Genomic DNA, 16,417 nt, shown 5'->3' with positions numbered 1-16,417 from the left:
AGAAACAGCCTCACTTCTCTGCGACGCTCCCTAAAAATGACGTTACGTGTTACGTACCAGAGATTTCTATACAGCCCTTTATCAAGCCGAGAGAAAGTGACGCAAAACCCTCCAACTAATAACGACTAGCAGAGAGGCTCAGCTGAGTGTAGTTACCTGGTTTGCAGACGCATACAGACGTTTCCTGTCCTCTCGGACGCAGCTGTGATAGAACATGTGGTGCATTACCGCCACCAACTGGCTTGGAGTGAGGACCGGAAATCGCTCATGCCAAATCAAAAAAAAAAAAAACATAAAGAAAGATTAAGTGAAGAGATAAATGAATACATTAAATCAAGAAGAAAAAAACCCACCACCGGACATATACATCCTCATATCCTTCTGTACAAATGAGTTTGTTTTAGAAACTGAAAAAAGCCACAAAACCTTCACATCTAGAAATTGTTAAGATTCAAGAATTGAGAAAGGGTACAAGAGGTGATCGAAAAATAACCACACTGGTCCGGCCGGGTGAAGTCAAACGAAGATTTTAATTCACATGTGGGAAGATCACTGAACACAGCAATTGATCTTCAACTTACTAAAGCACAAACAATTATTTTATAACATCAGGGTTTGTTTACTGACGCCCCTTCATGCGTCACAGATACATTTTATACATAGATCAGATCAACATCATCATGACTTTTCACCTAGAAAATCATCTTCTATTTTCATGGCTAGCCCTTCCTGTCTACCTTTCAGTTCTTGTCTTGTTCCTCTTTCTTGCCGAGACACCAAGAAACGGTTCCTCTTTTACCAAGACAATTTTGCAGTTACAGCCAAACATAACTAACCTCTCCTCTAAATAAATCTAATTTAAAGTGTGTGTGTGTGTGTGTGTGTTGACCTCACATGCTCTTTGTGTCACCTCTTCACCTACTGTCTGTGTCTCGTCCTCAAATACTCTTTCTCAATTCACCTGTTGCACTTCTGACCTTTTACCAGACCAGAAGCTCACTGAGACTATGTGTATGTCTTCTACTAAATAAATGTTTTAACCAAGAACCTCTACTAAAACCTTAATACAAGAATATGAACATATAAAAGATAATAAAATAAACTGATATAAGTGTTTTGTAAGCATGTATTGCAATTCCTTCTATGTTCTAGTTTTCCCTCAGCATGTATCACCTGAACAGTCACGTCAGTGAGGCTTACGACCTTTAAAGAACCTGAACATCAACTCAAATAAGCACAGATATGCAATATGTATAAAATGGTTATAACTGCACCTGAAATACAAAGTTAGCATCATCATAAACATCTTAAGGCCATCTTAAAGCTATCTATTACCTTGTTAAAGCAATGATCATACTGCAGATTATATTATGCTGGTAAAATACTTTTTGTTCATCCCCACAATTCCCCCTTACGACCTCTGGCACACCAGAGGTCGATACACAGGTTGTTGTTCACTCCTCAGTCCACTCGGCTACCTCCAGATCCATCATCGGCATCATGGACATAGGGGCCACCGCCCCAGGGTCCACTGCCTTTACAATCACCTTCTCTACCAACCTTCGGGCACAAGGAATGAGACAACAACCACAGGTCACCAAAATACCCACCAATACAGATAGAGACAACATAATTGACAGAACAAGCCCCTTCCACTTTCCCTTTTTTACTCTTTTTATTTGAACCACCCCTTTTCAAACTCTCAATTTGTTACCACTCCTTTCTGTAGGCGCGGCGATCTCCTCCTAGGCTGCTCTTCTTTCTTCGGCCTTCCAGGTGGACTACTGGTCGGCCCGTTACACAGGTGAAGAGGTTTATTCTGCCTCTGTTCCTTGACACCTGCGTTCCTTGAAGACGAATTTTCCTCCACCACGCTCTCGTGTGCGGGTGCACACTGCGACCAATGGTACCAGGTGTCGCCTTTCCCTTTCAGCTGGACTGCTGTAGCCATCCGGGCGGTCACCTCATACGGACCAGTCCAGCGGGGCTCCTTCCACTTTCGCTTAATGACCTTCAGCCACACTGCCTTTGCGTCCGGGACCTCTCCGTTCCCCGTGGGTCTCTCACAAGTGACCTGTTCTGTAAAGCTGGACACAAGAGCCTTCAACTCATTAAAATATTCTGCATGAGACCTGTTGCTTGTCCTGGGCTGCTCCACCGGGACCACTGTCCAGGGTGCTGGAAACTGTCTCCCAGTCAGCAGCTCATAAGGGGTGAAACCTGTGGATTGGTTAACAGAACATCTTATGGTCATCAAAGCAATGGGCAGGGCTGCGACCCAATTTAGCCCTGTCTGCGCACAAATTTTAGCCAACTTGTTTTTCAAATTTAGGTTCATCCTCTCTACCTTTCCTTGAGATTGAGGATGATAGACCGTCCCGAACTTATGTTGCACTCCCAACATCCTCTCTACCTCTTGCAAATCTTTATTCTTGAAGTGAGTACCATTGTCTGATCTAATTCTCTTGGGAAACCCATGCCTTGGAATGTAATGATTGATTAAGCACTTAATCACACTTTTCGCATCTTCACATTTGGTCGCCCATGCTTCGGGCCATCCAGTCAGAACATCCACACACACCAACAAATACCTCACCCCACCTGGGCCTGTATCAATCATATCGGTATAATCAATCACGACCTCTTCTCCTGGCCTTTCTGGCATGAGAAACTTACCAGCTTCAGGTTTTACTGCTGGCTTTGGGTTGTGTGCCCCACAAATTAGGCACGTTCTGGCCTTTTCCAGTATCATCCTTCTCAAATCAGGATGCCACCATCGGCACAAATTTCTCTCCATCTGTTTCACTCCCACGTGACCAAGCCCGTGAGCCTCATTCACCTTTTGTTCCGCCATTTTGACCGTTAAAGCGGGACGCCCATCTGGCCCCCTCCACAAACCGCCATCTTGCCAGGCTCCTTTGTTTTCCCACACCCCCTTTTCCTCTGGGGATGTCTCCTCCTGAGCCTTTCTAACTTCTTCCATGCTGTTAGTGCTAACCTCCTCTTCTGGGGTTACCTGCACCAGTTGTCTCTGTCCTTTGTAGCCCGCTGCTTCCTTTGCGGCTTCATCAGCTTTCTGATTTCCTCTTGCCACCATACTGTCTGCTTGTGAGTGGCCTTTGCATTTTATAATACTTACCTCGTCTGGGTCCTCCAGGGCCTTTTCCAGTTCCTCCATTTCCTTTTTGTGACAGATGGGTGCATTAGTGGCCGTTCTGAACCCGGCTCTCTTCCACTGAACCAGTTCCACATGAGCTGCTCCAAACGCATATGCTGAGTCAGTGTAGATGTTCACTCTCATGTTTTTAGCCAACCTCAGGGCTCGAGTTAGGGCTATCACTTCAGCTCTCTGGGCCGACTGTTGTCCCTCAATTTTTCCTGCTTCTTTCACCTGAAACTCAGTTCCTACTCTACAGACTACTGCATAGCCCGCTTTCAATCCTTCTTCATCTCTGTGGCAGCATCCATCTGTGAACCAATCCTCAGCTCCGTATATGGGCTCTGCCTTCAGGTCTTCCCTGATTTTTCCTTCAACTTGGGCTTTCTTAATACAGTCATGTGGTTCTCCTGACCCCATTAGGTCCGCCATATTTATTCCTTCATGTGTGAATATCAAATTTGGCGCCTCTAAAATTTTGCTCAACCTTTGTTGCGTCAATGGAGTCATTGTGAATACCTGTGAGTTCACATAGGCCACTACACTGTGTGTAGTAAGCACTTTCAGTGGGTGTTCCCTCACTATATGTGCTGTTTTCTGAATTATCTTTGCTACTCCTGCTGCGTGTTGTGTGCATGTGGGATGCCTTGCTTCTGTTGAATTTAATCTTATGCTGACATACATAAGTACATCCCTACCTCCCCCTTTTTTCTGAAACAACACACCATTCACAACTCCCTTTGTTTCTGAAACATCAAGATAAAATGCCTCATCATAGTTAGGTGTGGCCAGATCTGTGGCTCTTGACAAATCCTGTTTTAGTGAAATGAACGCTGTCTCTGTGTCCGGCGTCCAAGGCAATTCAGCCTTCAGATTTCGAACACCAACTTTCTTGATCATGTCCCTTAAAGGGGCCGTTTTACCCGCATAGTTCGGAATGAACTGTCTGCTGTAACCTGTCAAGCCAAGAAAGGAAAGCAACTCCTTCACAGTTCTTGGTTTTGGATGTGTCAGAATTTGGTCTCTGTGTGTGTTCATTAGCCCCACTGATCTGTGTGCGATCACCCGGCCCAGGAATGTTACCTCTGGCCGGACCAACTGCAGTTTTTCTTTGCTCACTTTGAAGCCACACTCCGCCAATCTGTTCAACACCACGAGCGATGCTGCCGTACAGGCCGCTGCTGACGGGGCTGCAATAAGAAGATCATCAACATACTGTATTAATGTACAGCCCCCTGGCAGTTGACATGGGGACAATGCCTCTTTCAACACCTGATTAAAAATTCCTGGTGAGAGTGCAAAGCCTTGTGGTAGGCGTGTGTACCTAAATTTGCGGCCTCTGTATGTGAATGAGAAAATGTCTCTGAGTGACTCGTGCAGTGGGAGACAAAAGAATGCATTCGCTAGGTCAATACATGTGAACCACTTTTGGTCCCCAGTAATTTCGGTCAGAGCCGTGTAGGGATTTGGTACAGGCACAGTGTCAGTCCTCAGCATGGCATTTATTGCTCTCAAATCATGTGCCATACGGTACTTCCCTGTCCCATGTTTTCCACTGGCAAAATAGGTGTGTTCCAAAATGACCATGAGGGCTCAAGCACTCCTGCCTTCCACAGTCCTTCAATGGTTTCAGCTATACCTTCTTCTGCTTCAGTTTTGTGCTTATATTGTGGTCTGTTAATTGGTATGTCAGACTTCAGCTGGAACAGGACAGGCGAACAGTTAGCTAGACCTACATCTGTGGGCCCTGCGGACCACAAAGTACCAGGCAATTTTGAGAGCTCAGCTACTGCATCAGGATGATCCATTCTTTCCCTGCCATGTATTCTGGAGATTTCTTTATGTTCTAAGATCACTGCATCGTTGGACAAACAAGTTATGCGATATATTTTACATTTTGGTGCATACCAGACATTTGGAATTTGGGTGCTTTGCCAGCATGCGTTGTCCAGCGCCCGCTTGACCATTGGTCCCAGATCTCTTGGCCCATGACCCTCGTGGACCGCCAATGTAATGTGAGGGGCTGAATCCTCTCCCACATTGTACCAAGGCAGTTGTTCATCAGTAAATTTCACAGCCGCGGCCACACCTTCTGGTCCAACATAAATGTTATGTGTTTGCACATTCCACGTCTGTCCCTCAAGATCAGACTGGAACTGTTCCCGATAGATATCGTTATCTTCCCTATCATAAAAGAGTGTAACGTGGAAAGGATCTCGCGGAGGGGAATAGACGGCCAGGCTCATTATCCAGGGTTTCCATAGCTGATAATGTCTCAAAATGCCTTCTTCCACTAGCCTCCCCCAGTAGATTTCGGCAGTGGGTTGTTCAGAGTTCTGGACTAGATATTGAGTCTTTGAAGGTGATCCCAGTTTCACAAGCAGGTCCCTGCCCATGAGATTTTCCAGGCACCTGTGAGGACACCACATATTGGTGCTTCAAAGTCTGTTTTCCCAGCTGTGTCAATGCTGGATCTGTCAATGGCAGTGTCATTGGAATCCCGGAAAAGCCTACCACATTAACTGTGTGACAGGAGAGTGTTGCACTGTCTGGTGTGTCTTTCAATGTTGAATATGTTGCTCCAGTATCCACCAGGAAGGGCAATTCAGTGCCTTCCACGGTCATCGACAGCATGGGTTCTGCCGTTCCCACGCTGTTCGGTTTCTCCGGGCTCCGTCAGTATTGCTCCCCCTCCCAGCCCCAGTCAGCTACTGGGTACTGGGCGGCTGGTGCTGCATTCGGGTTTGGAGCTTGATGTGCTCCCCTGTAAGCAGCTCTTTGTCTTGGGCCTCCTCGTGCCTGGGATCGATAGCCTCGCCTCTGATAATTTCGCTGCGATTCAGGGCATTCTCGGGACCAGTGTCCTTCTGCTCCACAGCTGTAACAGCCAGTCCAAGACACTCTGCCAGGATTCCCCGGATTCCGAGCCCTTTGTCCTCCCCTCACGGATCCACCACGCCCTCTCTGCGGTCCACCGGTCCCCCAATTCCCTACTGGTTGACGCTGCCTTGGTGCATTGGCGGGCCAACGGTCATCAGGGTAGAGACCCGGATCCTGATCTGGCCAGTCAGGCACAGGATCGGGCTGAGGCCTTGCCACCATTATTTTCCTTGCGCTCTCTTTATCCTCTTTCTTTCTGTCTCCTGCTTTGTTTTTTGCTTCTGCCAGCTGCAACTTGACCAGCCACGCCTGGGCTTCCTCCAACTCTTTCTTTTGTTTGTTTGCCAAATCCTGTTCCTGCTGAAGTCTGTGGGTCACATGTCTGTCCCACTGCACCGAGTCTGCAACGGCAAAATCTGGGTTCTTTTCCAAGTCAACTGCAACCTGATTGGGCAGCCCTGCCAGCACTGCCGAACGAAACCACGCTCTACTTTCACCCTCCTTCCCCGGATGTATTCCTGTTCCTAACAACCATTGTTCCTTTGCTTTAGCTAAACACTCTCTGGGTGTGTTTCTGGGATCCCAAATAATTTTTGGAATGGCTCCAGAGTTAGGAGTTGGGTCCTTCTCCCGGACTGCATCTGCTAAGTCATTCTGCACCTCATGATATTTCAGGTCATTTGCATATCTGGTTGTTTGAGCTATCTGCTCTACATCTGCTAACCCACCACCCAGCATACAACGTCCGGCCAAAGCGCGAAAATCGCCCAGCGCTAATTCTTCTCCTTCCCAATGTTCTCCCTTGGTTATTGGTGGAAGTTGTTTAACCAATGCTTCCAAATCTCTCACCTTATAGGCGCGATAAACTGGTTCGTTCTTTGGACCTGCTATTAGAGGCAGACTTAAACCAGGGTCAGGAGCTCCTTGTTCAAAACTCACTTTTCTACTCTTTGAGCTCTTAAATATGGGCCGTCTCTGTGCTTGGTCTCTCTTCACACTTCTTTTCCTCAAAATTAGGCTTGTACTTGGTTGAGGTTCAGCTCCTCCATCTTCGTCCTCCTTATCATCCTCTTCTTCTGATGACGTCGCACGGTCTTCATTCTCCTCTTCTGGCCCTCCCTGCATTACTCTCTGCTTTATAACCTCCAATGCCGTTAATGCCTCTATGGACGCACGTAGGGCCTCATGCATTTGTCCGTACACTTCTCCTTCAGTTTTTAACACCAAGCTCAGAGGTATTTTATCACCCAGCCCTTTCTGTTGGGATGTAATAAGTTTACTTACCTCAACCTCCATCGCTTGGCACTCTTTCTCTGCTGCTTTTAATGCTCCAGGTGAAGCCAAACGAATAGCTTTCTTAAGCTGTTCAAGCTGATCCTTCAGAGGTTTGCATCCCCTTTTCCCACTAGGTGTCGCACCCGAGCTATCAGCCATTCTCTGAAACACAGACTTACCTCTTCCAATGGCGTTGGTCGACTCCACCTTCTAGGTCTAGGTCACCCAGACACGCTTAACTTTCGGTTTCAGTCTTCGTCTCGCTGTTCTCGCAACCACTGGCTCCTCTTCCCCTGCTCGGTGATACACAAAGTTTAACCCAGCACTTTAGACGCTGCCCTCGCGTTCTCAAGCGTTGACACTCAATCAAAATTATTCGCCCTCAAAGTGTTAATATATGACACCAGCAACCCTTATGCGCAACGCGCTCACCTCCGTATACTTACCTCTCCAATAGTTCCTCGGATTAGTGTTTTTTCATTTATTTTAAACCCATTAACGGCGCTGCGCGTCCCTTATATACTTTACAACAACACACCCTCAAGGGTCCCTCAACTTGTCCCGTACTAATAAGTCTAAAACCAAGAAATCACCTTTATGACATTATGTCAAAGCTTTCTCCATGTTGCACAGCCTGCCACAGGTTTAACAAAAAATCGCTGCCCGAGAAGGCTCCCACATATCAAGGTGGTCGTTTTCACAAACTTCCAGCAGACCCTCAAATAAACAAAAACAACGACCCAGGCAGGCTTCCAGTTCAGCCTCCTCAATTTCTATGCACACTGAAAACTCATGGGGAGATTCTTCTGTCTCCCCGTGTCCTACACAATTCACCTCCAAATGATCCCCTACAATTGAAATTTCAGTGTGGAATGACGCAGAGATTAACATTTCCTTATTTATTCACTATATGTAACCTGAATTCTCTCTCTCTTATCAAATAACCAAGGTTATCTTTACAATTTGTTATTGAACTACTAATTAAGTTGCTTTTTATGGTGTCAGTGATAAACTGCCCCTAAAAAGTCCACTTTATTGCGTGCTCATTGAGTTACTTCTATCAAAACTATTTAACAAGTTCAATTTACACATACTCATTAATTTGTCACGCTTATTAGTGGCTCATGGTTGCTTAAAGCCTATGTCTGACTTGACCACAGAGTTAGAGCATCATTCAATCCTCCCAGGATGACCACTCCACTTACTCTGCATCCAGTCAGCTCATGCATTAACAACCCTTGCAGACTGTAACCCTTTTATTTTTTGTTTATGCCTTCAAATCCACCTTAAATCTTCTTACCTAAACGTTGGTTTTAAACACAAACAATTCTTATATTCTATTTTGAAACGCTGTCACCATTCATATATTTACAATGTTATTATTTACTAAGCCAGCATTTTAATCGCAGACATTTATCCACATTTGCAAACAATAGTTATAGAGCTCAATGACACACAAAACCGAAAGCATAGTCCTCTCATGCGCTCTGCATCAGCTGCCTCATTTGCATGCACACACACTCTTCATCTAAGAATAGCAGCAGGCAGTCAGTGCATTGCTGACTCGACCCACAGAGATCTTTTTTATTACAGAGACGTCTTATATTTACAACTGCACAGATTTTAAACCTTTTAACACCTATCGAATTTCGACAAATTTAACATAACAGTTTAACCGATAAACTCCCTGAGTTTTTTGCGATCAATTAACCAGTATCTGTCCAACAGTTTCTGGCCTCATCTCTAAAATCCCTAACTCAATTTAAAAGTGTCCAACACCCAAGGTCCAACCTTTGCTGCCCAAAAAAGCGCAGATACCGTTCCAAACGGTAAGGAGATTCTAACTCCTAGTTATTCTGGAGTGCCCCAAGCTCCACAGTGACCAACTGACTATCCCTCTTCGAGGACAATGCATAAGCGTCCTTTGCATTGGCAAGCGTTACCTCTGAGCACTGCGCTTCCTACCAGTCCAACTGGCGTTCTTGAGTAATTTATAATACTTCGGAACAACAGTAAAACACCCAACCAAGTGTAAGACTGAAGCAGGTCCAACCTTATAACCAAAAAATAACCAAATTCCCTAACCTACTAAACGGTCCAACCGTATTCAATCATTACCAGCAGTCCAACTGCTTTAAATCCTCAGATTCTTATCAAAATCAAAACAGACATGCACCAGTAACTTCAGTGAGTAGACTTAAATTTTATCATGTCCAATTTGGCACACTTTGGAAATAATTCAACAGGTAGTGCCTTACCTTTTGGATAAGCCGGCTTATGCCCACTCACTTCAACCACTGGAATTCATGTCTGCCCGTCTGACCACCTCGGACCACCGCTCACACCTCCACTTTTTTCCCTTACTCAACCACCGGACGAGCCCCCAAATGTTAAGATTCAAGAATTGAGAAAGGGTACAAGAGGTGATCGAAAAATAACCACACTGGTCCGGCCGGGTGAAGTCAAACGAAGATTTTAATTCACATGTGGGAAGATCACTGAACACAGCAATTGATCTTCAACTTACTAAAGCACAAACAATTATTTTATAACATCAGGGTTTGTTTACTGACGCCCCTTCATGCGTCACAGATACATTTTATACATAGATCAGATCAACATCATCATGACTTTTCACCTAGAAAATCATCTTCTATTTTCATGGCTAGCCCTTCCTGTCTACCTTTCAGTTCTTGTCTTGTTCCTCTTTCTTGCCGAGACACCAAGAAACGGTTCCTCTTTTACCAAGACAATTTTGCAGTTACAGCCAAACATAACTAACCTCTCCTCTAAATAAATCTAATTTAAAGTGTGTGTGTGTGTGTGTGTGTTGACCTCACATGCTCTTTGTGTCACCTCTTCACCTACTGTCTGTGTCTCGTCCTCAAATACTCTTTCTCAATTCACCTGTTGCACTTCTGACCTTTTACCAGACCAGAAGCTCACTGAGACTATGTGTATGTCTTCTACTAAATAAATGTTTTAACCAAGAACCTCTACTAAAACCTTAATACAAGAATATGAACATATAAAAGATAATAAAATAAACTGATATAAGTGTTTTGTAAGCATGTATTGCAATTCCTTCTATGTTCTAGTTTTCCCTCAGCATGTATCACCTGAACAGTCACGTCAGTGAGGCTTACGACCTTTAAAGAACCTGAACATCAACTCAAATAAGCACAGATATGCAATATGTATAAAATGGTTATAACTGCACCTGAAATACAAAGTTAGCATCATCATAAACATCTTAAGGCCATCTTAAAGCTATCTATTACCTTGTTAAAGCAATGATCATACTGCAGATTATATTATGCTGGTAAAATACTTTTTGTTCATCCCCACAAAATCCTTTGCAGTAAAACTTGTTTTTTGGCAGGTTCCACAGGTTTTGAATCAGTTTTCTTCTTTATTCCTGATAATTTTGACAATGAAAAAGAACATGTTCTATAGGGCTTTGGAGTTGACGTCACGCCGCAATGCATTGTGGGAGCGCGGCACCATTTTCGAGGTCTACGAATCAAAACAAACACACTGTGTTGGAACGACGATTACAAGATGCTTAAAAGCAGCTCAAAAGAGAACGGACTGTATAGAGACCGATTGCGTCCAGAGGCGAAACGGCGGTACTTGCAGAAAATAGCGTGCAGTGGAAATGTGGACCCGTATGAAATACGGCCGTGGAGTAGAAACCCTGAAGACGTAGCCTGATATATTCTCGTACCTTATCTGTGGAGTCAGCGCGTACAAGTCGTCATTCAAACAAAGGTAAGTCAGCTCGAGTACTGCGTGTGAAATGCGTTTGATTTCCCTGCAAACATTCACATTAGTGCAGCATAAATTCATTCATGAGGGGAAATTACAGTGAGAACATGTGGAGGCTGTTAGAGGGAGAAGATAGTGAGTTCAGTGCAGGGCTGTGCAGAGAGGTTTAAAGGGGCGGGTGCTCAAAGTTAAAAAGGGGCACATTGAACCAGGCTGAATAACAACAACACACATTCATCAAGAATCTAATATGGGAAGGGCAGGGCTGTGTTGGTCTGAGACTGTAGACATTAAAAAGTCCACAGGAGAGATGGTAGCTGATTAAACAAGTGTCATGAGATAATAACAAAATGCAAAGATTGGTGACAGCGCTTGGAACCATAAGGCAACAAAAAACTATGTATGTAAAAAAAAAAAAAAAAAAAAAATATATATATATATATATATATATATATATACACACACACACAGTGGGGCAAAAAAGTATTTAGTCAGCCACCGATTGTGCAAGTTCCCCCACTTAAAATGATGACAGAGGTCAGTAATTTGCACCAGAGGTACACTTCAACTGTGAGAGACAGAATGTGAAAAAAAAATCCATGAATCCACATGGTAGGATTTGTAAAGAATTTATTCGTAAATCAGGGTGGAAAATAAGTATTTGGTCACCTCAAACAAGGAAGATCTCTGGCTCTCACAGACCTGTAACGTCTTCTGTAAGAAGCTTTTCTGTCCCCCACTCGTTACCTGTATGAATGGCACCTGTTTGAACTCATCATCTGTATAAAAGACACCTGTCCACAGCCTCAAACAGTCAGACTCCAAACGCCGCCATGGCCAAGACCAAAGAGCTCTCGAAGGACACCAGGAAAAGTATTGTAGACCTGCACCAGACTGGGAAGAGTGAATCTACAATAGGCAAGCAGCTTGGTGTGAAAAAATCAACTGTGGGAGCAATCATCAGAAAATGGAAGACATACAAGACCACTGATAATCTCCCTCGATCTGGGGCTCCACGCAAGATCTCATCCCGTGGAGTCAAAATGATCATGAGAACGGTGAGCAAAGATCCCAGAACCACACGGGGGGACCTGGTGAATGACCTGCAGAGAGCTGGGACCAAAGTAACAAAGGTCACCATCAGTAACACACTACAACGGCAGGGAATCAAATCCCGCAGTGCCAGACGTGTTGCGCTGCTGAAGCCAGTGCATGTCCAGGCCCGTCTGAAGTTTGCCAGAGAGCACATGGATGATACAGCAGAGGATTGGGAGAATGTCATGTGGTCAGATGAAACCAAAGTAGAACTTTTTGGTATTTTGGTATCCTGTATTTGTTGTTGAAGACTTCTTCAGCTTCTTCTCAAGGACATCAGCTGCTTGTTTGGCAGCAGAGGCAGTTAAGAAGCTTCCTGAAAAACACTGAACAGTGAGTTCACTGTGGCATATGACAGATTCAGCTTTCTGTGTGCAAATGTGTCTGTGTCGACCTTTCAAATGCTGTTGAATCCAAAACATCAGCGGCTCCTCGGCTGCTCACTTCATGCACTTCTGTCTGTGTGACAGTCCAATGACATCACAGCTGTTTCCAGCCCCAGTGTCTCAGGACTGGACACCTTTAAACATGTCGAGGATCAAACAGCGTCCAGCTAAACACACATGAAACTATCAGAGCTGACAATCATTCCAATAACATCTAATGGTTCATGTATGTAGACACAGGACTACAAGGAAATGGCTCTCAGCATCTGGCTGTGGGAACACATGAGTCCCTGTTTGTGTTCAGATAAAGATGCTGACATGTATCTGTAGCAACAACATCATTGAATCTAGAACAACTGGAGCCAAACCAGTGGCTCTGCTGGGATCACTGGTGAGCCAACACTTCCTTGTTGATGCAGATTTCAGGGCTTCCTTTTGCTCCTCCGTTATAACTGTTCTCTCTTCTCAACACATGATGACACAAAGGAATCAGCAGTGACAAAGATGATGCTGAAGAGAAGCACACACTTCACACATATAACAGACCAGTGCAGTTACACACACCTCTGCTCGACATCAGGCCTCAAACAAAGACACAAAACACTAACTTGACTCTAAACAGAAGAAACGAGCAGCTGTTTCTGTTCTGTGCTTATTTATATTTGACACACATGCTTCTCTTTGTGCAAACACACATCGCACTATAAGGGTAACCTCGCACACAATGATTGGACAGCACAGTGATGATGCTGGGAGATCCTATACGCAGCAACACAGAAACACTGAGAACTTTAAACAATGATGGAAAGTGTTATAAATGACTTGTTGGCCTCTGATCTGTCACAAACAGCTGAAACGTGTCTCTCATGAGTCACATGAAGGTTTTTGACAGAAAGGACAAAAAGTAGCTGCAGTCAGTTTGTGTCATTTTTATATTTATTCATCTGGGAGAAAAATCTGAGGGACATTAAAATGTGTTTTCAACAGAGACAAGAACATGAATATAACAGAACAGGTAAATGAACATGTTTCAAGTAAACAGCTGGACTGATCAGGTCCAAACACAGAGTGATAAACTTGTCAAACAGCTGTCATATCTTTATATAGAAGCTCTTTATAAATGCTGCTCACTGCAGTCTGTTTACTAATAATGTCAAAGTGTTAGAAACACAGAAACATCAGAATGGTCTTTGTTCACAGAAACCTGTCTGGGATCCTTTGTTGTTCTTTTGATGCAGAGTTACATTATAAATATAAAGAGTTATTTCAGAGTCTCATCAGTTTTCCTGCATGTCTTTATTTAACACATCAGCAGGGCTGAAGCTCTCATGTTAAACACACACTGATCTATGGACACGTTCATGTGTTTCTAACAGAACCAGGCTGTTATCAGCCTGCACTAACATTATGTCACACACACTGAATGTAACAGTGACAGTTTACATCATCACACAATCAGCTGTGATTGTTTCACTGTCATCAAACGAGTCAACAGGAAGTAGAATCAATAGAAACCAATCATTTACTGACAGCATGTCTGATGGAAATAAGTGCAGATTATGTATGAAGTCTAACTGCACACAGTAACTGTGTTACAATAAGGACTTAACAGCGCCCTCTGCTGGAGTGTTTCAGTACTGCGTTAACTAGAATACACCACCTCCTCCTCACACCACCTGCTACAGCTCTACTCTTCTATGACTACAGTCATCCACAGCACTGATGTGAGGTCACATGGTTCATATGTAAGGAGCACAGCTGACCTCAGGTCAGTTTAATGACTGTGAGCAGCAGCTGTGTTATTGTCACTGTGACAGGGAGACACTCTCAGACACAGCGCTCATGTCAGCTTGTTCTCATGCAGGAGGATCAGGAGCTCCATGTTTGTCTTTCTGTTTGAATCATGATGTGTTTGTGCCATCAGAGTCTGTCATGAGTACTCAGGGTTTCACAGCAGCTCTTCTGGATGCTGACGAGGACTCCAACCTCATGTTTCACCTCTCTGAGCTTCTGATGTCTGTGAACACTCGTGTTTCTTCTCTGGGCTCATCTGGACAAAAACACCTTTCTGTGTTTGGCTGCAGCCTCATTCTGACTGACAGGAAGTGTGTTATCCATGAGCTGCACTTCTGTGAGGAAGTTTCCTGCTGTGTTTCCTGTCTGTGGACAAACACGAGTGTTCCAGCTGAGGACTTGGTTCCTTCCACCTGTCCATACAGGACATCACGCTGTCTGCAGCTCTGTAAATGCAGCTCCAGGTCCTTCCACGTGCTGCTCTGTATTTGTGCAGTTTGTAGTGTGTCCTGGGAAACGTAGCACACATGGTGTTCTTCTGCTGTTTCCTCCTTTCACTGAGTGTGAAACACTGACGCTGTGCTGTTGTTCACAGAGGGGAGCTGATTCTAGCTGCAGCTGGACTCTGTCATCTAACTGAATGTGTTGGTGCTGATCACGGGGCTCTGAGGGGGGAGCAGCAGGAGGACTCTGGATGCTGACGTCAGTGTATCTGTGGAAGCTCCCACAGCGTGTCTGTCATTCAATATTGTGCTGTATATTGTATCTATGCAAAGATGAACAGACTGTGTGTTCACTGGTCTCTGTGCTGCAGCTCTGATGTCATCATCACTCCCTCCTCCACCCTCAGCAGTCCCAGCATGCTGCTGTGGTGCACCCCACCCTCACTCTACACCTGAGCCACAGACCACACCCTCCACCTCAATATACACCACAGTTTTCTCTGCTGTGGAAATGAGATCAGGAGGAAATCATCATTATTATTATTTAATAAACGCTCACATTAATGTGGGCTTATTTGTTTCATATTAGAAACATTAGTTGAGTGTTTTTAGTATAAAATGGTCAAAGTCCCTCTTTTTGCTCCTCCCCTCACCTGTGGATGGGCGGTGCTGTTACCGTGGTGACAGCTTGGATGTGTTTCAGTCCTGCCTGGTTATCACTGCAGGAATCTTTCACATTTATTACAGGTAATAACTCTGATTTTTCTGTGTATTATGAACCAAATGTATCCTGATACACACAGAGATGGATGAGCAGAGGTTGTTTTTGCAGTTTATGTAGTTACTATGGACTTAATGCACACATATTATTAAAATTAGGGCTATAACAGTTGTATTGATGTATAGCAACTTGAAATGCTCCCACAAATGGCTCCACAGCATGTAAAAATATAACAAAAGCTCTGGCGGACTTGGTTCTGTGGTCAGTCTTAAAGGGTGAAGTTAAACTCTGTAATCTTCACTGTGTCACAGAGTTCAGTGAGTCCCGTTATTCACAGTATCAATCAGATCATCAGAGAACAGCTGATCAGCAATCAGTGGTGCCAACAGCGCCTCCTGTGGTGAGAGGATGCAATAATGCAATGTAGCATTTTTCCACTCAACACTTGCAGTCATGGAAACTGTCTGTTGGATCTGTGTGACGTTGCTTTCTTGGTTAGAGTTCCTCACAAATGTCCAGATGATTCTTCTAATGAGGCGTCGACCATGTTTGCAGCTCTTTGGAAGAAAACGTCGCCCTTTGCCATCCTTACTTTTCTTTGACTTCTTCAAATGCAGCTGAACTCCAGCTGGTATTTTCTTGGACTTTGCAGCTGTTTCTGGTCATCAGTTCATTCCTGCAAACCTCTGAAGCTGAACAACAATGATGCTGCATTGCTGGCTGATCCCAAAAGGTTGATTCTGTTCATCTGGACGTTTTCAGAAACGTTTGCTCACTGATCAGGTGACTTCTTCAGTCTCAGCTGACTGCAGCTTTACAAGCTTACAAACAGCACATTTGCACAATGACTGAAAGCAGCAGCACCTGATATATATGATACTAATATAATACATATACA

At 44.4% G+C, this 16,417-nt stretch overlaps 2 protein-coding genes across 2 annotated transcripts in view; both read right to left on the bottom strand.

The window, feature by feature from the left end:
• The window catches only part of LOC309696993 (protein NYNRIN-like), a gene marked incomplete at its 3' end in the record, with an annotated part of 34,913 nt that extends 29,193 nt beyond the window's left edge, over window positions 1–5,720 (bottom strand). The window contains exons 1-3 of the mRNA XM_082518582.1: window positions 2,414–5,720; window positions 1,715–2,347; window positions 1,479–1,560 (exon numbers count right to left, since the gene is read on the bottom strand). Coding sequence (XP_082374708.1) covers window positions 1,479–1,560; window positions 1,715–2,347; window positions 2,414–4,744 — 3,046 coding nt within the window. The 5' untranslated portion in view covers window positions 4,745–5,720. The remainder of the gene's footprint in view (window positions 1–1,478; window positions 1,561–1,714; window positions 2,348–2,413) is intronic.
• LOC309702163 (uncharacterized protein) overlaps window positions 1–16,417 on the bottom strand; it is an 854,297-nt gene that overhangs the window by 236,812 nt on the left and 601,068 nt on the right. The gene's annotated exons all lie outside the window — the stretch shown is intronic.

Source organism: Aulonocara stuartgranti, assembly GCF_965226115.1.
Source record: "Aulonocara stuartgranti genome assembly, chromosome: 3".
NCBI lineage: Eukaryota > Metazoa > Chordata > Actinopteri > Cichliformes > Cichlidae > Aulonocara > Aulonocara stuartgranti.
The sequence above is the reverse complement of the archived record's forward strand: the minus strand, read 5'-3'. Positions and strand labels throughout refer to the sequence as shown.